Consider the following 22,837-nt stretch of genomic DNA (forward strand, 5'->3'; position numbering starts at 1 on the left):
TCAGAGGGTCACTGTGCTCCAGGAATTCTTGGTGGCCTCCGGGTCACCCCTCGGTGAGTTGGTGAGACCTCAGAAGGTCCAAAGGAAAGAAGTTGGGAAAGGCCGAGACAGAGGGAGAGCCTCTAGGGAGTTAAGAGTACCTGGCTCTAAAATTAGAAGGCAGGGCTGGGGAGGGCAGGTTGGAGCATTTAACTTGGGGAACTTTTCGGTGCCACTTGCTGAAAACGATCTCACAGTGGTACTGTATGGGCCACAGGTGGCACCTGGCTAGAGCGGGATGTGTAAGCAGCGCTGGAGCTAGATACGGATTCGGATCTCACCTCTACGGTTAAGCGGCAGTAGGACCCAGGCGAGTCTCATAACCTCACCACGGTCATTCTCACTACTAAATGGGATGATGGTAATAACAGTCACTAATTAAAAGGGTTATTAGGGCCTCAAACGAGTCTTAGTCCGCGTGGTAAATCTGGAGCAGCAGCTGGCACATAGTAAGTGCTCAATAAACGTTAGCCAGGCTCCTTGAGGCTAGATGGCGAGTAGAACTTTCTAAACGCTGGGTCTGGGAGCCGGGGACTCCGTTGCCAAGGGAGACTGGAAAACCTTTTCAAATACGGGAGCTCTTGGCCCCGGGGATCGTCCAGAACCGGAGTCCCGGCGCCGGCCTTTGCCCCACCTCACTCCTCCGACCCGGGGAAGCCCGACCCCTGCGGCAGGGACGCCTCGGTCCCGCGCGCCTCCGGCTCGTCCCCGGCTCCCGCGCGCGCCCCCAGGGCCTCCCTCCCGCCGCTCCACACCTGTCGGCCGCCCTGAGCCTGGGGCCTCGGCTGCAAACCCTCGGCGCCCGGGGTGCTCGCCCCCCGGCGCCTGGCGTATCCCCCGGCTGCCCCCGTACACAAAACCCGAGCGCTGGAGCAGCCCCGCGGGCGCAGCGGCGGACTGCGAGCGCGCCCCGGGAGCGCCGGGAGCGCCGGGAGCGCCGGGAGCGCCGAGGGGCGATGGTGGCGGCCGCGGCGGCGACAGCAGGCGGCTCAGCTTTGTTATGAATAGATGAAAGAGGCCACCTACACAGTAACCCAAATTACGAGACCTTCCTCCTCCCTATCTCACCGAATCGAGAGGGGAGGGGAGATGGGCGTGGAGGGAGGGCGGGCGGGCGGGCAGGAGGCGGGGGGCGGAGGAGGAAGAGGATGAGGAAGGGGCCAGTTGCATCCCACTTTCACAATGGGAAAGTGAAACGCACAAGCGCACCCAACCTCTCCAGCCCTCCCCGCCTGCCTCGCTCCCCTCCGCCCGTCCCCTCCCTTAGCCTCCGCGCCTCCCCGCGAGCGCCGGCGCTGCACAGAGGAACTCTCCGGAGCAGCAGGCGAGGAGGAAGCGGCGCCGGAGCGCGCAGGGCTTGCCGCCGCCGCCGCCGCCGCCGCACAGGCTGCCGGAGCGGCCCCGCCGCGTGCCGCCCTCTCCGCCCTGCTTCCCGGGCGGGCCGCGGGGATGGGGCGGCCGCGGGAGCCCGAGCGCGCGCAGGAGCCGCCGCCGCCGCCGCCCGCGTCTCCGTCGCCGCGCGCCTGAGCCGCCGTCGCCGCCGCGCGCCCTGCCCGGGGGCGGCCCCCCCAGCCCCATGGAGGTCTCCGGGAGGAAGGCGCCGCCGCGCCCCCCGCGCCCCCCGCGCGCCCCGCGCGCCCCGCGCCCCCCGCGCCCCGCCGCGCCGCTGCCCCTGCTCGCCTATCTGCTGGCGCTGGCGGCGCCGAGCCGGGGCGCGGACGAGCCCGTGTGGCGGTCGGAGCAAGCCATCGGAGCCATCGCGGCGAGCCTGGCGGACGGCGTGTTCGTGGCGAGCGGCAGCTGCCTGGACCAGCTGGACTACAGCCTGGAGCACAGGCTCTCGCGCCTGTACCGGGACCAAGCGGGCAACTGCACGGAGCCCGTCTCGCTGGCGCCCCCCGCGCGGCCCCGGCCGGGGAGCAGCTTCAGCAAGCTGCTGCTGCCCTACAGCGAGGGGGCGGCCGACCCCCAGCGGCTGCTGCTCACCGGCTGGACCTTCGACCGCGGCGCCTGCGAGGTGCGGCTCCTGGGCAACCTGAGCCACGGCTCCCTGCGCAACGGCACCGAGGTGGTGTCGTGTCACCCGCAGGGCTCGACGGCCGGCGTGGTGTACCGCGCGGGCGAGCGGAACCGCTGGTACCTGGCGGTGGCCGCCACCTACGTGCTGCCGGAGCCCGAGACGGCGAGCCGCTGCAACCCCGCGGCGTCCGACCGCGACACCGCCATCGCCCTCAAGGACACGGAGGGACGCAGCCTGGCCACGGAGGAGCTGGGCCGCCTCAAGCTGCGCGGGGGCGCGGGCAGCCTGCACTTCGTGGACGCCTTCCTCTGGAACGGCAGCGTCTACTTCCCCTACTACCCCTACAACTACACCAGCGGCGCCGCCACCGGCTGGCCCAGCATGGTGCGCATCGCGCAGAGCGCCAAGGTGCTGCAGTTCCAGGGCCAGGCGGCCCTCGACTGCGGCCACGGCCACCCCGACGGCCGGCGCCTGCTCCTGTCCTCCAGCCTGGTGGAGGCCCTGGGCGTCTGGGCTGGCGTGTTCAGCGCGGCCACCGGGGAGGGCCAGGAGAGGCGCTCCCCCGCCACCACGGCGCTGTGCCTCTTCAGGATGAGTGAGATCCAGGAGCGCGCCAAGAGCTGCCCCTGGGACTTCCAGATGGCCGAGCACAACTGCGTAAGTCCTGCCCCCCACCCCGGACGCCGCGGGGAGCGCTTGGGCCGGGGAGCCGCCGCCGAGGCCGAGCGGGAGGGGGACCGGGTCGCCAGTCGCCGGGTCCCCGAGGCACGCAGCCAGGCGGCTGCCAAGGAGGGTCTCCCAGACCGGAGACCGCGGGCTCCCCGACCACACAGCCAGGGGGGCCCCAAAGGGAGTGCAGAAAGGGAGGTGGGGAGGGCAGGAGTTTGGCTCAAAACTCTAGTGACTGCGTCCCAGTGCCGTCCTTCTCTGTGTCCAAGCGACTCCAGTTTGGGGCTGAGCCTCCGCGTGCAGCCGACCCCCTCCCTTCCCCCCATCGCTGCCCCAGGTGTGGGGTCTCAGCAGGCGTGCGGGTTGGACCCTGGTCGACACGGTTACCAAACACAGCGCCCCGGGCAGAGCAGCCTGCGAACCCGAAGGGCGTGCTGCCACACCCCAGCCTCTACGCCCCCCTCCGCCCCCACCCCAAACCAGCAACACGCGGGATGCGGTCCGAAGAGTTGGCAGGCTGCCCAGCGGGGGTCAGTGGCGGCCGCGGAGAGGGGCTCCGGCTCGGTGGAACCGAACCCTCGGTGACCGGGGCGAGGGGGCGGGGCTGTGGCTCGCCCGGAGCGCGCTGTGGTCTCTGGGGGCAGAGGAGGGGCGGTGGAGGTGGCTTTGTGGATAAAAGCTGCAGCCCGGAGGGGAGGGCAGGCTAGGGTGTTGGGGTGCCACACAGTTTCTGGGCTCCACACTGGCCGGCCCGGCCCCTGGGGGCGCAGAGGCACCACCCTTGCCGGGGTGCCCAACCAGCAGGAGCACAGGTTGCCCCTGGGTTCCCAGGGCAGCTCCGGCCCGACTCTTGAGATTGGCAGTTCTTTGACTGGGAAATAAAGCCGCGGTTCAAGAGGGTCCAGTTGATGGGGATTATGGAGCCATTGTGCACTTCTCAGAGGCCCTTTTCCTTCCAAGGCTGCTGGCACATCGACTCCACATATGGCTCCTGAGAGGGGAGCCTGCTGAGAGCCTCCTTTATAACTGGACAGAAATCAAAGAGCAGAAATGAACGGCTACAGGTGTTGCCATTGTTTTGGTATAAAATGCGTCAGAGAAGAAGGGGAGAAGTCTCCACTTGGAAAGCGTGTTGTAGTGATACACTGTTGTATAAGCCTACAGGGGAGCCTTGGCTCCAAGGTATGTTAATACGTGTACAGAAAGGCTCTCCCACCCCCGCCCACCCCTTTCTCTGCAAAGCACATCTTACCAAATATTAGCCCTATTATCCGGGGAGGAAAAAGCTGAGGTCTTTTGCAGGGCTCCTCAGATGGTCATTGGCTTCTCCCTCCTTGCCTGTCCGTTGTGTGCTGGGACGTGCCTTATGCCTTCATTTAGTTACTGGTATGAATTTTTTTTTAACAATAAATAACAAATAATGCTCCCTAAATGCCTTCTCCTTGCCATGCACATATATTTTATATGCTTTTTTATTAGATCTTTAAGAGTTCAAGTTTGGCAGAAATCATTGCCTTCCTCTCCTCTGTTGAAAGACTTGAATGTACCCCCCGAATAGTACTTAGTGGCAAGCTTTAGGCACACTTGGTCTCTGGGGTTAATGACAAGACGGCTCAGAGGCCCCCAGCAGGTAATAACAGTGGAAGTCCAAGCTTTGCCATCTGACAGCTGTGTAGATGTGTGGAGCCAAAACATTTCTCTTGACTGCCTCTCTGTACCCGTTGGGTCCTGGAGGACTTTAGTTCCCTTCCAAACCCAGCAGGCATCCTGAATGCGCTCAGAATCCACGTTTTGGCCCCATCAGGTGTTCCTAACTCCCTCTGGGATGAGGAGGGGAAGGGGAGGTTGGAGAGCTGTGTATCCATCTTCATGGGAGCTTCTGGGAGAGAGCTGTCCCTTGGAAATCAAGCCAGGGATAAATACATGCTGCCAAAAATCTGGAATTGGAAAAATAAATAATTAAAAGAGGTCCCTCCACAGTATTTCTTGCTGCTGTTATTCATCAGGAATTCCCAGTGTGCTCAGAGCTGTGTATTCTGAAAGACAGGGTCCCTACTCCCTGAGCTTGTCATCCAAGTTAAATAATATACTCCGGTTCGAACAATAGCGTGTCATGGCTGCACAGGTGGGAGCTTGGAGTTTTGCTTTTTATTTTTAATTTTTTTTTTCATTTAAGTAAATTCCTTGCTGCTAGAATGCCTTAAGGAGCATTAATGGAAGTGAATTTCGAGAGGGGTTTGAATGGAAAAAAAAAAAAGGTGGTAGTTTTGATGAGAAAGCTGACAATTTTTCTAACCTTTTAAACAGGCAGATAAGATACTTAATTCAACAGATATTTGTTTGATGCCTGCTTGTGTGAGCAGTGCTCTGTGCTGGATGCTACTGATTTTGCCATTGAAAGGACAATAGCAGGTTGCAGCCCCATTTAATGGGGTCATAGGATCAGAGTGCCCCTGGTTGTCACTCAGAGCAATGATGTCATTTGATTGCATTTGTTCTGCATTTTATTTTCAGGTTTCGAATGCATTTTGGAAAAAGGCATGCCGAATTATAGGGTGCCTAAAACAAGAGACTGACTTGAAACACTCTAGAGGGAGCCTCAATAGATTCCAACAGCGATTCCTTCAGAGCAGACACAGGAATATTAACAGTAATCCGTAGGCAGTGAGGCACAAGTGGCTGGTTTGCTGGCCCTCTCCTTCCCTACTGGAGGGCTCTCTCATTTTCCGTCTTCAGTCAACCATGGGTAGCAAAGTGATGGGAGGGACTGGGTTGTGCTTTCTCCTTTCTGGGCGCTCTCACATCAGTTGCTTCTGCTAAGGATTAATTTACGAGGTGCTTGTGCAATGAGTGTGTACCCAGCCTTTTACGTGCTGGGTCGTTACTTTTTCTGCCTTGCCACCAACTTTGAATCGCTTTCACAACTGTAGTAGGTTAGCTTCGGCCTGCACATGTACCAAGGCAGCAGATACCTGTAGACCCTCTCTCTGATGATCCTAATGAGTATTTGTGCAGCACTTCCCTGCATATTATTTCTTCTGAGCTCCTGCTCCAGCCTGAGGTTGATTCTATGAGGAACAGTCCCATTTACCTGATGAGGAAGCTCAAGAGAAGTAACTTGCTCAGGATAACAAAATAAGCCCCTGAGACTTCCAGCTTAAACTCAGATCTTGAAATGTCTACTTCTATGTTCTTTCCACCACCCTAGTGCTTTGCAGACTTTCCCTTGAAAGTCCTAATTAAAGAGGCAACAACCAACCTCCCCTACAATGTGGGGTTGAGGCTGGATGGTCCCCTTTGAAGTGTTTTAAAACTTCATGTGATTCCCCACCCCACCTCCCATTCTGTTCCTTAACCTACCTATATGCTTGGGTTAATGTACAAAAAAAAAATGCTTTAAATTATGTACAAGTTAATTAACTTCCTCCCCCCTCAGAACTCCTGCCATTTTTGGCACACCAATGGACTCACAGAAGAGTGTTCCCAAGTTTCAAAGTCTTGTGGTTCGGTAGTTGTTTGGCCATCATAGTTGGGTCCTGGGGTTGCTTGGGGTCTAAACATGGTGCCCACCCCCTCTGCAGACATCGAGGGTGGTATGTTTTTATAACTGTGGGCTAATAGAATGGACTCTTATAGTTTGTTCTACTCCTTGTGGGGAGACACACCCTCTTCTTCTCCACTCCCATAATTCCAAAGCCTGATCTAATTTAACTGTCGTGCAGACAACCACAAAACATTCACATGCTCTCTAGCAGACAGTAACGCAAGATACTTCTAGCTATTGTGTGCAGAAGTGATGTCCCAGGATCACTCAGCGATGCAGCCTTGCACATTGCCTCTTGACCTCAAAATCCACAGTCTTCCTGTGATGTTTTTTCTTCCTTTAGTTTCTGTTATAATCCTGTCCAGCCATTTTGCAATCTGAAGACTAGATGGTGAATTTTACCCCTCTACACACATCCTGAAATCCAAGGATAGATCTTAAAACAAAAAACCCAACACCCACCGAGAGGGGAAAAGCAATCATAGCTACTATCTACTGGGTAGGTTTAATGGACAGGCTTTGTGCTAAGCACTTGATGTGACTTATTTTTGGTTGATCCTCAGAGTCCGTAGCTGTTATGATATTTTTATAGGTGGGAAAACGGAGGCCTGGAGCGCTTTGGTTAGGTTCCACAGCTGCTAAATGGCAGATGATTCAGAACCTGGGTGGTCTGACTTATGGCCTGGAGCTTTTAAACCACTGCCATGGACAGTCCAGCACGTGGGTGTTGGGTTCTGGTGTCAGTCCTACCCTGTGTGGGCAAGTCAGGTCCTTGCAACTGCTCTGATAACATCAGCTGTTTGCAGACATTAGACATGATAGAACAGAGAAACCGTGACTGTCAACTGAGTTTCTGGGTTTGCAGATTGGATGACCAAAGTTCAGGCTCTAGGAGGGTTTTAAGCTCCTCAGCTGTCAACGTTTGGACTGTTGTGGCATTCTTTGTATTAAGGCTCACAAACGACCTCAGACCAATAAGGCCTCAGGGGGCTGCTCTCAGTTTTTGTTCTTGGACACAACTTAGCTCCTGTCCTGAATCCAGAGATCTCAACCTGTTAAGTCTGGGTTACAGGCCCTCTTGTCTTTCTTAGCAGCCACAATTAAAACGTAAGCCCCAGAAGGTCAGGAACCTTACTTAACATTTTGTTCTCTGTTGAACCCAGAGTACCTAGCACAGTACCTGGCATGATGTTAAGACTTGAGAAATATTTGTGGAATAGTTAAATGCAGGGTCTTAAAGCATAATGTTGGAAATGTTTCCTGTGCTCGGCAGCAACGTTTTCCTGAGTCTGGCCACTTCAGACTCCCTTAACCATTGGCCTTTTCTTAATGTCTGATGTCAGGACCTCTTTCATCCTGAGTCCTAGGCTATCTGGCATCCTCTATCCCTCCAGCTCTTCCCAGAAATCCCCTTTTATTGGAAGAGCCAGGCTTCTGGTCTTACCAATCTGGGAGTTCACTTTGACTGGAGAAACCCAGCGTGGTTGGAATTTCTATGGTGTAATTTCATAACCTGCGTGATCATGCCTTTCAGTGACAGGAGAAGGCTTTATGCTGTTGGGCAATGGTTCTCCAAGTGTCGTCTCTGGACCTGCAGCATCAGATCAGCATCACCTGGGAACCTGTTAGAAATGAGTATTCTTGAGCCCCCATCAGACTTACTAAATTGGAAATTGAGTGTGGGGGTGGGATTGGCAATCTGGTTTAACAGGTCCTCCAGGTGATTCTAATATACACTCAGGTCCTATAACCACTTGTGGTAAGGTGACACAATTTTCCTTGAATTCTGGCTGAGGCACATGGAATAAAAACTTGTCCTATTTTTTCCATTGCAGTTTTACTCAGGGCCATATAAAGTAACCAACCCATCCCACTACCCTTGTCTTCCTTATACTTCACTTATTGAGGTGTGTAATTAGCATGTTTGATTAGCTTCAGGTGTACAACATTGACTCGCCCATTCCATACATTAGTGAGGAGACCATAGTGAAGGTAATCACCACCATGTTGCTATACCATTATTGATGAGATTCCCTATGCTGAGATTCCCTATACTTTTCATCTCCATGACTTCTTTTCTTTTTTTTTTCTAAGATTTTTTTTTAAAAGATTTTATTTATTTATTCAGGATAGTCACACACAGAGAGAGAGAGAGAGAGAGAGAGAGAGAGAGGCAGAGACACAGGCAGAGGGAGAAGCAGGCTCCATGCACCGGGAGCCCGACGTGGGATTCGATCCTGGGTCTCCAGGATCGTGCCCTGGGCCAAAGGCAGGCGCTAAACCGCTGCACCACCCAGGGATCCCCTAAACCACTGCACCACCCAGGGATCCCTCCATGACTTACTTTCTAGGTAGAAGTCTGTACTTCTGTTTTTTGTTTTGTTTTGTTTTGTTTTGTTTTGTTTTTGAAGTCTATACTTTTTAATCCCCTTTATCTATTTCACTCATCCCTCAGGCAACCACTAGGTCTCTGTATTTAAAAGTTAGTTTTGTTTTTTTCTTTTAGATTCCACATATAAGTGAATTCCTTTGACATGTTTTTCTCTGACTTATTTCACTTAGTATTATTCTCTCTGGGTCCACCCATGTCATCACATCAAGTAGCAAGATCTCATCCCTTTTAATAGCTGAGTAATATTCCATTGTATATATACCACATCTCCATTATCCATTCATCTCTTCATGGGCCCCGGGGGTTGGTTCCATATCTTGGCTACTGTAAATAATGCTGCAGTAAACATAGGAGTGCATATCCCTTTTCGAATCAGTGCTTTGATTTTCTTTGGGTAAGTACCCAGTATTCCAGTGGAATTGCTAGATCATGTGGCAATTCTATTTTTAACTTTTTGAGGACCCTCCATTCTATTTTCCACAGTGGCTATGCTAGTTTGCATTCGCACCAGCAGTGCAAGGGCTCCTTTTTTCCCACATCCTCACCAACACCTGTTGTTTCTTGTCTTGAGTTTAGCCATTCTCACAGGTGTGAGGTGATACCTCATTGTGGTTTTGATTTGCATTTCCCTGATGATGAGTGATGTTGAGCATCTTTGCATATGTCTGTTATACTCCTTAGACACTTCTAACTGCTTAAAGCAAATACCTAGAAAACCTAAAGCCTTTCCAGTTTTGAGCTTGTAGTCTGAATCTCAGGAACCTAAAGGTCACAGTTTAATTAGGTCCTCCACTCTTGTATACAGCCTATTTGCATTTCAGTCCAGGATGTGGGGAGATTTCTAGAGTCTTCCATCCTGTAGTACCTCAGACCCAGCTCCATACCTTAAAATTGAGGATCTACTTTTAGAGTGTCAGTCCTGATACGAATTTCTTTTTTTTTTTTTAAGATTTTATTTATTTATTCATAGAGACAGAGAGAGAGAGAGAGAGAGAGAGAGAGGCAGAGACACAGGCATCATACAGAGAGCCTGATGTGGGACTCGATCCAGGGTCTCCAGGATCACGCCCTGGGCTGCAGGCGGCGCTAAACCACTCCGCCACCGGGGCTGCCCACGAATTTCTATCTTAGGCACAGTTGGTTGCATGAAACAAACATCTACTGGGCAAGTTCAAGTAAGGGGGTGGAGGTCTTAGTGGAAAGAATTATGAAGAATTCCTCGGAAAGCTGGGAATAGTAGTAGTACTATAATACTGGTTACAGACTCCGGAGCTAGGTCAAGGGGACGAAAGCTGCCGTGTCTGAGTTGTGGGCCATTGAGAAAATTATGTGACCTTTCTGTGCCTCCTTTTCTTCATCTATAAATAGGCATCCTATTTGCTTCATAGAATTATTGTCTGGATTCAGGAGTTAATATGTCTCAGGTAAACATTACCTGACCCATAGGAAATGCCATGTGTGTATTTACTATCCTCACCATCATGATTAACAGTTGTAGGGTGGGACTTCCTTAATATTGAATTGGAAGAAGGTTCTGGGCCCAAGGCAGCTCACAGCGGCTCAACGGCAGGAAGTAATAGATGCTTATTCGAAGGTTTCACTGTCCACATGACTTAGCATGCTACTTCCCTCTGTCGTGCCAACAATGGCCTCTTCTTCCTCCAGCCCTCCACCTGAATCCTGCAGCCTGCTTTGATACACAGTCTACTTCTCAATAGCATTTAACCTTCAGCATTGGCTATCCATTGACGACAACTCTCTGTATGATTTATTCAAATTATCAAGAATGAGATAGCATTGGGTCCAACTCCCCTTTTCATACCAGGTTAGAGCCCTACTGCAGGGTAGGGATTTCTTGTCCTTGGGGCAGGAACTGACGCCTGGTCCAATTAGAAGAGGGGGGTCAGCCTGGCTCCCAGATGGTGCAGTGGGCAGATTCCCTGAGAATGGAAGGGTGAAGAGCCACGCCACACTGTGACCACCATGTTGACCACAGTAGCATGGTACCATCTCCACCTTCTCTGAAGCTTCTTGGTGTTCTCCGTCTTCCCTGAGCATGTGGTGGCACATGGCTGATAAAGACTGGGGCCTGCTCTGAGAAATCCCAAAGTCTGCTGGGAGTTGAGGGGTGGGGGAGCAATTTGTAGGCATTATAGGTCTGACTGGTTTATAAGAGCATGGTAGTCTTATGTTTTTTGTTTGCTTTTTATGAAATGTGCTTATAGTGTTTTTTTTTCATTTCAATTATATATTTTGATGAAAATGCTAGTTTTTATACTGTCAAACTAAATAGAATTGTGACCTTTTCCCCTAGAGTCTGTAGTTGGGTTTTATAATGGTTTGTCTACCTAAAAGTTATAGATACTGTTCTCCTTGGAGGAGTTATGATGGGGATTTGACCCCAGGAATCCCAGCCTTACTATCCTGGCCAGTGCTCTCAAACAGAGGTCAGCAGACCTTTCCTGTAATGGTCACATCATCAATATCTTAGACTATGCATGCCGCATACAGTCTCTGTTGCATTCATTCAACACTGCTGCTATAGCATAAAAGCAACCATAGACTGTACATAAATGAACAAATATGACACTGTTCCAATAAAGCTTTATGCACACTGAAATCTGAATTTTGTATAATTTTCACTTATGAAACATTCATTTTTTTTCTAGCCATTTAAAAATGTAAAAACTATTCTTAGCTCATGGGCCATTAAAAAAAAAGAACCCCAAAGCCCCAAACAGCCAAAAGAAGTGGTGGCTAGATTTGGCCCACAGGTGTGGTAGTTGCCCAACCAGTCCTTATAGAAAGGGCGAGAGTAAAACAAGCCTTTACAATGCCAGGAGACATGGTACGAGAGGTAGCAAAAAGAAGCTGTGGAAGCCCTTAGACGGAGTGTCAAACTCAGCCTGGAAAGATCTTGGAATCTTCAGAGAGGTGATGCTGGAGCTGCTGAATCTTGAAGCCATGTGGAGGAAGCAGGGAAGGGAGTTCCAGAGAAAGGGAACAGCTTGTGCACAAGCGGGTCATTGAATAAGCTTGTGAACCGCAGGTAGTTCACCCTGGCTGGGGAGTGTCCAGAAATGAGCATGGGCCAGATGGCCACGGGCTTAATGAGACGGGCAAAGGTGGCTGGATTTCATCCTGACGGTCAGTAGTTCTCAGACCTTCCAAACCTGGTCTCTACAATAAATCTTAACTAGCCGCTCGGTATGAGAATGAGGTTAGTAGATCATCATTGACCTGCTGCTCTGGATGATACCATGGCCAAGGGCCAGGACACAGGGTACAGTAAGGGGTTAGGAGGTTCCCCGAACCCTGCAGCTTGCCACCCCCCCCCCCCCCCGCCTGTCACTGAGGCAGCTCACAGGAACTTCTAGGATTCTGCTGAACAGGGTGTGAAAATCATGGCCTTGGCTGATGGAGGACAAGAGCAGGGCAATATGTAGACATGATCCGATTGTGTTCTAGAGAGAGCGCTCGGAAGAATGGAGAGCCGATTAGAAGGATGCTCACTGGTTCCAATGAACAATTTCTTGAGTTATTATATGCCAAGCACTGTGCAAAAATATTTGTCAATGGTAAATAGAATAGATAACCTGTAGCAAATAAGTTATTTTTATCTTGAAATGAGAGCATTTATAGAGCACCTACCGTGTACCAAGTGGTATTCTAAGGACTTTATCAATATTCACTCATTTAATCCTCCCCACGCATTCTGAGGTGGGTAATACGGCTACGTCCATTTTACAGATGAGGGGCCAGAGGCTGGGATTGGGACTGCAAATGAGCTGAGCAGGTGCTGGGGAATGTTCTCTTTAAGGAGGTTGAGTCAACACCAGGAAGATGAGAAAGGAAGGTAGATGTCCCCGTGGAGAACTGGGGCACAAGCACTCCTGGCATGCTGAACAAGTGTGAGGTCTAAGGGGAAATGACAAGGTTAGTGTGGTTGAATCCTGGGAAGTGTTAGTGAGGGAGGTTGGAGAAGGCAGCAGCAGCCAGATCCTGTGGGCCTCCCGGGCTGTGGGGGGAGAGGATGTTTTATCTTAAAGTACAGAGGAGCCTTGGAAGGGAAAGGAAATGATGGGACTTGAGTCCCTAGATATTGGCTGTTCTGTGGGAAATGGATGGGAGGTTGGTCCTGGAGGAAGCCCGGAAAGCTGCGGGAGGCTCCTGAAGTGGTCCAGGCGGGAATTGATGTCTCTTGGTCTAGAGTGGTGACCGTGAAGATGGGGAGAATCACACGGATCCTGTCAATTGCAATGAACCTGGGTGGTGGCAGTGAGGGTGTGGGGTCGGGGGTAGGGGGAAGGATGAAACAAGATAGCTTTTTAAGACGTAGAATTGCGAAGTTTTGGTGACCAGTTAGAAGACAAGTTTAACTCATGTTGATTTTTAGGGGCCTTTGGGAGCCCCAGGAAGAGCCACCAGGCTGGCAGTTGGCAGTGAGGTCAGGGACTGGGGACACACCAGGCCCTGTGTTGGGCTGGACACAGTGTGGTTTGGGCTGTATGTGCCTTGAGGGGAGTGGCTGGGTCTGTCGGTGGTTGCCAAGCATTCTAAGATGGTCTCACACCTAGTGAGCCCTCAATAAACATTTGTCACACTGAAAAGGAGTTCTCCATTTGGTGGAGAAGGTAGTGATTATAGCACAGTGACCTGAGAGCTGAGAGGTGTGTGTGTGTGTGTGTGTGTGTGTGTGTGTATGTGAGTGACACTGGAGCTCTGTTGATAGGAAGCCAGGTGGCCCAGAGGGAAGGGCGTTTCTCGGTGAGGGAATGAAGCCAGACTCCTTGTTGTTCTCCTATCACTCCCCACACCCTGCCCCCACCCCTACCTGGGCTTGGAAGAGTCGGCTTGAGAAGCAGTTTCTCAAACACACTAGCTGTTCCTGATCATTGCTCATTGACATCTTCCTGAGGCTCCTAAATTTAACATCCGTGTCCGATCTTGAAAATTGAATTCCAAGCGCTGACCCTTGTTTCTCTGTGGGAGTCAGGAGGGGTACAGAGCCCGAGCAGCCAGTAGATGTTGGTGTTACCCAGTGTCAGCTTCCTGTGTGTAGCAAGATCTCTGTGTCCTCTACCCTGAAGGCTCCTTTCCACGCCCCGCCCCATGGAGCCCTTGTGCTGTGGACTTCTGTAAAGGCTGTAGATCCTTCTCAGAAAAAATGGTCATGTATCTAATTGTGTTTCCAATTTGAGATATAGTAATATGTCTTCTTAAAGACATATTTATTTACTCAAGGGAGAAGAGCATGCACGTGCGAGTGGGGGAGGGGCAGAGGGCGAGCATCTCTAAGCAGACTCACCGCTGAGCTAGGAGCTGGGTATGGGGCTCCCTCCCATGACCCATGAGATCATGACCTGGGCTGAATCCAAGGGTCAGAGGCTCAACCTGAGCTACCCAGGTGCCCCAAGATACAGTAATATCTTAACACATCAAATAGCAAAATCTAACAGCAGTGACTCCCATAATTTCAAAGTAGTGATGAGCATAAATGATATTTTGAAATATCTGAACAACTATAAAATGATATGAAAGTGTCTGATTTCTTTTGGTGACAAAGTCCCAGGTTCAGTTAATACTCCTGTGTCCTGCATTCATAATTAAAGGAAATGCCAAATTCCAGTTGGAGTTAGCTAAAATATAACTGACCCTTTAACAACACTGGACCCATTAACAGCACAGGTTTGAACTGTGCAGGTCCACTTGGATTTTTTTTTTTAATATAAATACAGTACAGTAAATGCATTTCCTTATGATTTTCTTAATAACATTTTCTTTTCCCTAGCTTACTTTAAGAATACAGTATATAATACACATGTAAAATGTGTGTTAAATGATTATGTTATTGATAAGGCTTCAGGCCAACAGGTTATTAGTTGTTTAGTTTGGAGGAGTCAAAAGTTATACACAGATTTTCATTGGCACAGGGGTTGGTGCCTTAACACGTGTGCTGTTCAAGCCTCAAATGGAAATATATTTATTTTTTTAATCCAATTCCACTTATTCCCTGAATTCTATCCATAAACTGCAGGTGTCGGTGGAGCCCCTCCTCAAACTATTCCTGTCAGTTCCTGTTTCTGAAAGCAGCGACATGAAGTGGAAAGTGTTGCATTTTTGTTCAAAACTCCTTTCATTGACTTATTTTGATAAGAGGGGGTTTATTCCCGTTTGTATATTACAGATCAGGCACTTGTCCAAGAGCAAATGCTCCATAAACCAGGGGTAGGTAGGTGGATGGTAGGTAGATGGACAGGCCGTGGTGGGTCTGGAGAGGAGGTTCAGATGGTTCAGGTTAGATGGTCTGCCTCAGACTCACAACTCAAGTGATAGAGCTTGAACTTGAACCCACAGCTTTTTAAACTTGAAATCTCTTGTTCTATTTTTCCATGCTGCCATTATGCTATTTTTATTTTAAAGAGTTAACCCAGTGTGAGGCCATGTTCATAAATTAGGCTATTCTAATCACAAGAAAACAGTCCAATTATTCTCTTTTGCTCAGAGAATATCTAACGTACTCTGCTCACATGGTAGAGCCGTATTTTCAGGAGACTGAGCCTGATGCCTGCCTATGGACTGAGATAGCAAGAGATGCAGAAACTTCCTCTTGTGACTCGTGGATGGACTACGGATGTAAAATATAGAGAAGGCCGAGATGCGTGGTCGTGAGAGGTATGGGGTAGCTCAGTATTGCTTCCTCAGGCAGAACCAAGGTCCAGTGTTTACAAGAACAAATTTGGGCTCAACGGCAAAACTGCGTAATGATTAGACCTACTTAGCAATGTACCAAGGTTGCCTGGTAAGATATTGACTGTAGAATTCAAACATTGATCCACGTATTTATTCATGCATTCAATAAACATTTATTGACAACCTACTACATATCCGATGCCTAGGTGTATGCTGCCTTCAAAGTGCAGAATCAGATAAACTATTGTCAGAGCCTAGAGTCTACTGGGAGACAGATAATAACGTCTTAAAACAAGCTTGAAGGAAAGAGTGGAGTGCTATGATTCATAATAACTGGGATGGGGATGGAGTTACATGTCTGTGAGGAGGTGACATTGAATTTGAAACTGGAAAGATTAGAAAGACCCAGGCTACAAGGGAATGAAGCCTGGGGAACTAGAGGCAGCATATGCAAAGGCCCTGAGGCATAAATATGGTAATAGGTTAAAATGTCTGAAAGAAAGTCACTGTGGGAACTGACGTGGGATGGAAGAGAGGAGATAAATGTGAAGAAGTCAGCAGGGATGAGCTCAGGAAGGTTCTGGGGAGACATGTGGGTTTTGTTCTAAGTGTGATGGGAAGGTGGTAAGGAATTTTAGACAAGGGAGTAACATCACTTGTTTTATATTTTATTTTATTTTTTTTTCTTGTTTTATATTTTAAAGGATCACTGACTGCTGGTCAGAAAAAGATTGTATGTAGATTGACAGGGAGGGATGAGGAGGCTCTTGGAGTAGATCAGGAGTGAGATGGAGGGTGCTTGGCCTGGGGGTGGGGTATGGAGATGGAGAAGACAGGCGAAATTGTGGGCTGATCCAGCTGAGATTTTTCGTGTATGGCTGTGAGGAGTGATGGAAAGAGGGGAGCTGAGGGGGATTGGTGGTGCCTTTCATCACGATGGGGAAGACTAGGTGCGAACAAGGGTGGAGGCAAGAAATATCTCGATAATCATTTTCCGGTAACTCTGAAACCTTGCGACAGAGTCCAGTGGTTCTCGAGGAGGAGGATGCCATTTACTTAGTCTATAGAGATGTGGGGGAAGGAGCTTTCGTGCTTGTCAAACGATGGGATGGGGGGCCCTACTGACATTTTGTGGACCTGGGTCAGGGACGCTCCACATCCTGTATCACGCAGGACAGCTCCCATAATGAAGAAATGGCCCGTCTAGAAGGCCAGAAGCTCCCTCATGGAAAAGCGTCGGTGGACTGAGAGCTTTTCAACTGTAAGAATGTAGAAAAGTGTTTGTTTGTTTTTTTCCTCCTACACTGTCAGCCATTCATCTCTTTTTGTGAATTATTTGAGTCAGATTCTTTTCATAAGTAATTGACTGAAATTAACCACAGGGAACAGATGGAGATTTTGATGGGGGAAAGGGTGTAAAGCATGGAGAAGGAAGGATAAATCTTGGAGAGTGGAACTTTGGTGGTGGGTAGGGCTTTGAGGCTGAAGGACACTGAGGGGTCTGGAGGGAAGAGAGGGGGTGGGAAAGCAAGTGGGAACATGCAAAATTCAAACTTCTCTGTTTCCTATGGTCCCACTGCAAGCCGCCTGGTGCTCGCTGGTGTCTGTGCTGTCCAGCTGGGTCCCTAAACTTCACTTCTCCACCCCTTATGCACACTTTGACCATTTCCTTTTGATCATTTGAGTCCCCAGGGTAAATTCTTCCTTCAGATAATCAGAGAGTTGCCATAAACTTAGAACCCAAGCAATGCTGTATACTCTAGAAGAATAAAGAAAGGCAACAGAGTCTTAATGACTAATGAAATCACTCACTTGGCTGAAAAATGGTTCTTTCCATCTCTCCTGCTTCATAAAGGGAGTTTTCTACTGATTTTCACACGTGTGGTTTCCTTTGAGCCTCACTACAATGCCATAGGCAGGGCGTATGTGTTATTCCGTCCATTTTATAGATTTGGTCACTGAGGTTCAGGGACTCATCAAAATCAAGCGGCCTGTAGGGGACAGAATGGAAGGAGTGTGTGTGTGTGTGTGTGTGTGTCCACGTTCGCCCACAAATCTTGAGTGTAGGACCCCAAGTGAAGTTTCCCAACTGCAAGTGGACCCTAGGAAGTGATGGAGAAACTGTTTCAAAATACGTGTACAGAATACAAAGTTAACCGCCCAAGAGGCATTTTATCAAGGTATAAGAAGTTGATAGGCACCCAGTTGGTATCTTTCCTGGCCCCACAAGGAAAAGCTAAAATGAGGGAGTCTTTTTAGCACCTGGGAAGGACACGACTTGACGCCTGCTGGGTCTCTAACACTCGAGGCCCCGCCTGGGTGCGCAGTCCCCGCCCCCGCCGCTGTTCCATGATAGCTGCAGCATGGCTGTGAACACCCTGCAAAAGCCTTGATGAGTCAGGTCATCTTTTGCATGGTGGAGCAGGACCACAGAATTGCTCTACTGGAGGGTGCCATTCACTCTAGAATACGTGACTGGTGCCCCCTGGAGTTGTGCAGTACACACCAGGAATGTTTATTGGCAATGAAAGGTCATAGAAGGGTACGGCAAGGAGGTCAAGCTGTTTCCCCTTGCAGTAGGCCCACCGTGCCCGGTACACGCACGTACTCCCGCACCTTTCCTAGTACCCTTGGTTCCCCCTTGGTAGGTCGGGCTCAAGCCTCTCCCTTTTCGAAGCCAAATATTGTTTGAGATAAGGCAGCTTTTCCCTCAACCTGAGGAAACTTTCCCTCTTCGGGCTGCAGGGTAGGCGTGATGTTATGGTCAGACATGGCGTTCGGGAGAGGCAGAATGACGACTCTGAGGGGACCAAGAAAGCCCAAAGGGGAGACGAGGGTTAGAGCTCAATCAAGATTGGATTTTGTCATGAAAGGCAGAACTGGCAAAAGCATCATTACAAGACATTAACCTTGTTACACACAGACGAACAAGCAGAGGCTGGGATTCAGAAATAAATTACACATAATAAACTAGAGAGAATAGGCTGAGAGCAACATTAGCGATTATGCCCTAAGGGGAGAGAAGGGCAAGACAGAAAATAGGCCAAAAAAAAAAAGGGAGTAAGAATTATCTATGGACTTCGGGGGGGGGGGGGCGTGACTGTGTATGTCACCCCTTTCTTGGCTTGACTCCCTAGGTATTAACTTCACTTTCATGAGGAGGTTTCTCTGAAGCTGTCTGTCTTTTGTTTTCATTTGCTGAAATGAGCATAAGAAAGCCACTCAGAGGGCCCCTTTCTCCATTCACAGGGACTTGTCCATTTCTGTGTGTTTCTAGCACAAAAGAATCCATTTCCATTCAGCCACAGCGGCCCTTAGAGTTTACGTGAGGTCCAGGCCTGCTCTTTCCTATTTTCTTCCAGGCTCGCTATTGTAAGCGGCTGTACAATCCTGACTGTGGCCAAGGTCCTCCATGGTGAGAGGATAAGCGCTTAGCCAGTTCTTGGTCCCTCGCAGCTCAGGAAAAGCTAGACTCTAGTGTCATGTCCAACATGGCTCTCGTTGCTTGTAGTGACTTGCTTTCGATAGCAAGTAACGGATAACCCATTCGACAGCAACTGAAGCCATACCGTCTGTTGTTAGTCAAAGGTTTAAGGTTGGCAGCTGTGCTCAGTGGTGCCCTCAGGAACCTAGAGCCTTTATTTTTCCCCCGCGCCATGTTGATTTTCATCTTCCATCTTGGATCTCATGGAAGCCAAATTCTCTGTGCATGGTGGCCTCACACAACAGATTTCAAAGGGAGCAAGTGAGGGGAGAGGGCAAGTGGGCTCTTCTCAAGAGCCGCCTCTTATCTCAAAGGAAATTTATTCCCAGAAGCCCCTGTCCAGTGAACTTCTTCCATTTCATTGGCCCAAACGGGACCACATGGCGACCCCTCACTCTAAGGAGTAGGAAAGCAGATACTTGGCAGTGGAGAATGGGATTACTGTGTGGCTTGGACCAGTCATGGTTTCCCAGGCTACCTGGACAGGATCAGGGTTCTCATGGCGAAGAAGGTGGGAGGACTGTCACGAGTGTGGTAGCAACCGTTTGTGTTTTTAAATGAGGTAATGAAAACGAATACGGGGATTGTGTATGACTGCGCACCGAACACTGTTCTGAGCTTCACTGGGACTTGCATACTCAGTCGTTGCTATCACTTCCATTGTGTAGAGGAGGCAACTGAGTCACAGGTTAAATAACATACACAAAATTACTAAGCCAGAAAGTGAGAGGACCAGGATTAAGTAAGGTAATAAAATACTCCAAGTAGCCCATAGTAGGTACATGTTACTGACACCAGCTAACATGTTATCAGCATTTGATTTTTACTACTAACATTACTGTCTCTTCTTCATAACCCCCCTACCAATCAGGCTAAATCATTAATTAGCCTTATTCACCAACAAGAAAGCCAACCCCTAACAGGGTTATGTAAATTACCCGGTCAGCCAGTGGGTAAGAACTGAACCTGAATACGGACCTAAGCTCCCTGGCCCCCTCCCCCGAGGAAGTTTGCTTATGCCAGTAGCTCCCAAGTTCGAGACCACTGATTCCACGGCTCTACTACTCACTTGTGCTACTGATCCTGGACTTAATATGGAGAAGTACAATGATTACAGAATGGTCAGAAGTCCGGGAAGGACACTGGCAAACATGGTAATTTGAAAGCAATTTTTGTCCTTGTGCTTTTAGTAGCTTTTGAGCCACTTCTGTGTTTTTGGCTCCAAGCAGAATATCAGAGTATTTCATCCAGCCTCCTCAGCAAAGCCTCCCTGTGATGTCATGGTTCTTGGGCAATCAAAATGGCCACACTTATTAAGCAACTATTGTATACCAAATGTAGGCATGCACTGCCCCATTTGGTCCTTGTGGATGAATAATCAACAACCTTTAGCCATACATTTTTCTGTGCCCTGGGATGAGGGAGAAGGGAGTCTTTCAGTCAAAGATAGCAGTATGAGAACATTCCAGATGCCCAGATGACACCCAATTCTCTGAGTTAGCCTCTCTGCGATGCTCAAATATTTAATAAGAGTAATAGGCATGGTCAGCTGACCTTAAGTTTGAACAATTCTGGTTTTATTTTGAAACGAGATGTGTCGTGTGGTTTTGTTATTTTTTTTCAATCTAAAGGTCATCCGATTTTTCTCTTTCTACTCATAGTCATGAGGTATCCTTATCTAAACAGTGATCTATTGTTCTGATTCTCAGACCCACAGAGATTTTTTTTTCCTTAACTTCAATTCTAATAGGACAATTCCTCATCTTCCTTGACTACATGACAAGTATCTAACAGGAGAAAAAAAAAAAAAACCCAAAAAACAAATCTCTAATGGGCTTTCCAAAAAATCTTCTTAAACTGAGTTCGCTCTGGAATATTTTATGCAGATAAGTCACTTTCTCTTAGGTTATGACATCTTTCCCTTGAAAAGTGATCACAGCATTGGAGAAATCCTTGCTACCTTATCTTTTCTTCCCAGCTCAACTTCGACAAAGAAATGGAGACGGCACTTTAAAGGCTTCAGAAATCAATTTAGTCCATGAATCCATTTACTTTAGATGTTAATGAAACTTGGTGGGCTTAAAAATAATGAATGTTTGATAAGACGTAAATTGAAAGACATAAACACTGTCAGCAATAATATAATGAAGTTAATAAGTCTTAGCCTCCCCTTGCTCACCGCCCCTCTCCCCAAACAGGGCAATTCTAGGAGTTACACTGAGGCTCACTGGAGTTTTTACCAGCTCTCCTATGGGCTGAGACTTACATGTGGGTTTGGAAACCTGAGTACAATTGGGAACGGAGCTCTGGCAGATAAAGTCTGCTATCACACTGTGTTCAGTAGCTACCGACAGTAACGGCTCGCTCTGGCTCCGTATCTTCCAGAGATTTGTGTAGCAAACTCAGTTTCCTGCCGTTGAAGGCAGGAAGCAGCGTGAAGCACTTCATGCCTTTACCCAAGAGAGACCACGACGTCTTGGTCGACACTCTGTCTGCCCTGGGTTTACAGAGGGGCTCTATTTAATGATCAGGACCAAGTGTGTGATGCTATGAGCTCAACGCTCCGGACCATGGAAATGCCTTCAGGTTGGAAGTTGAGCTTTTTGTTGCTTCTTCAAGAGCATCAGCACCACATCCAGTCCTTTTGCTTAGTTCCCCCTTTGGCTCTGTGGTTTTGTCCTACCCGCCGCCGCCCATGACCATCTCTTTCCCTTTTTACCCTCTGAATTAATTACCCTGTCTTTGGGCCTCACGTTGCATCTGTCTTGTAAATCCACAGTCTCGACTCTCTGCCATCACGCCCCACAGGGCGGTCTGCCTCACATCTTGGGAAGTGGCTCGTCGAACCTCCCAGGAGCAAATCTCTAGCTAAAATAATTTGCAGCAGGATCATGCAAACCGCCAAGCACAAGACTGTCTCTCTCCCAATTCAGCAGTGGGCTCTTTCTTGGCGATAAAGTGGAACTCGGTTTCATGTATCAGCTGGGGGAGTGTTAAATGGATGGCTGGCTCACTGCTGGCAATCAATACATGTTAATACATCGTAAACAAATGGCTTTCCACGGGTTGGGCAAGCGTGGGGATCCTGCAGATCGAGCAGATAAGCGGTTGCTCCTGGGGATCTTGTCTAAGAAAATGTATTTGGGGCTCAAGCAGGATCCTTCCTAGGTGGGCCTGAGTGATTATCGCTGTTAAAAATGATCTTTTTTTCATTTGTGCGTTTGTGTGCATGTTCAGAAAGACGGGGAGCAACCTGAGAGAGTCCCACCAATCGCATCATCTACCTTGATCCATTCCGACCTGACATCCGTTTATGGCACCGTGGTAATGAACAGGACCGTTTTGTTCTTGGGGACTGGAGATGGCCAGTTACTTAAGGTTGGTTTTCTGTGCCCTTCTGCAATGTCAATTTTAATAGTGATCCATTTTGTGCTTTTACATTTATTTATTTATTTATTATTTTATTGTTCCTGGGTTATACACGAGACCATATGAACTGCTTTGCAAACTGCTTTGCAAACTGCCCAGAGACCCTCAGAAATGACCACAAAGAGATTTCTGGAAATCTGTATGTGATAGCCTCCCAAGCCGTGTAAGGAAGCTCTGGCTGTCCTGCTTCCCAGTCATTCTCCCTCCCTTACTCATAAGCTGCCTGGGGGAGGTGAAGGGGGGGCGTCTGGCCCTCAGCCTCCCCCAGGCCACCTTCCTAAGACATTTAACCTTTTGGTTCATATCTCCTTTGTAATGGAAATGCACGACACACCTGATTTCTTACAGCTTCAGACAGATGAAGGATTATAAGACCTTGAAATGTAGAAAAAAACAGTGCTCCTTCCCTCCAAACCTGCTTGCCACCCATGGAGGGGTTTTGTTTTCTGCCCTTGGTACTCATACCACAGAGAGGTTAGACATACTTGGAGACTTCCCCTGACATCCTTGGAGACTCCCCCCTGACTTGTATCTCAGAGGAGCCTTTTCTCCCCATAAATGGGTATA

At 49.2% G+C, this 22,837-nt stretch overlaps 1 protein-coding gene across 1 annotated transcript in view; it reads left to right on the forward strand.

Annotated features, from left to right (window-relative positions):
- Positions 1-1,615: 1,615 nt before the first annotated feature.
- PLXNC1 (plexin C1) overlaps positions 1,616-22,837 on the forward strand; it is a 137,710-nt gene continuing 116,488 nt past the window's right edge. Inside the window, exons 1-2 of the mRNA XM_077844421.1 lie at positions 1,616-2,716; positions 22,079-22,219. Of these exons, the coding sequence (XP_077700547.1) occupies positions 1,616-2,716; positions 22,079-22,219 (1,242 nt within the window). The remainder of the gene's footprint in view (positions 2,717-22,078; positions 22,220-22,837) is intronic.

The sequence above is a fragment of the Canis aureus genome, chromosome 13, assembly GCF_053574225.1.
Source record: "Canis aureus isolate CA01 chromosome 13, VMU_Caureus_v.1.0, whole genome shotgun sequence".
Taxonomy (NCBI): domain Eukaryota; kingdom Metazoa; phylum Chordata; class Mammalia; order Carnivora; family Canidae; genus Canis; species Canis aureus.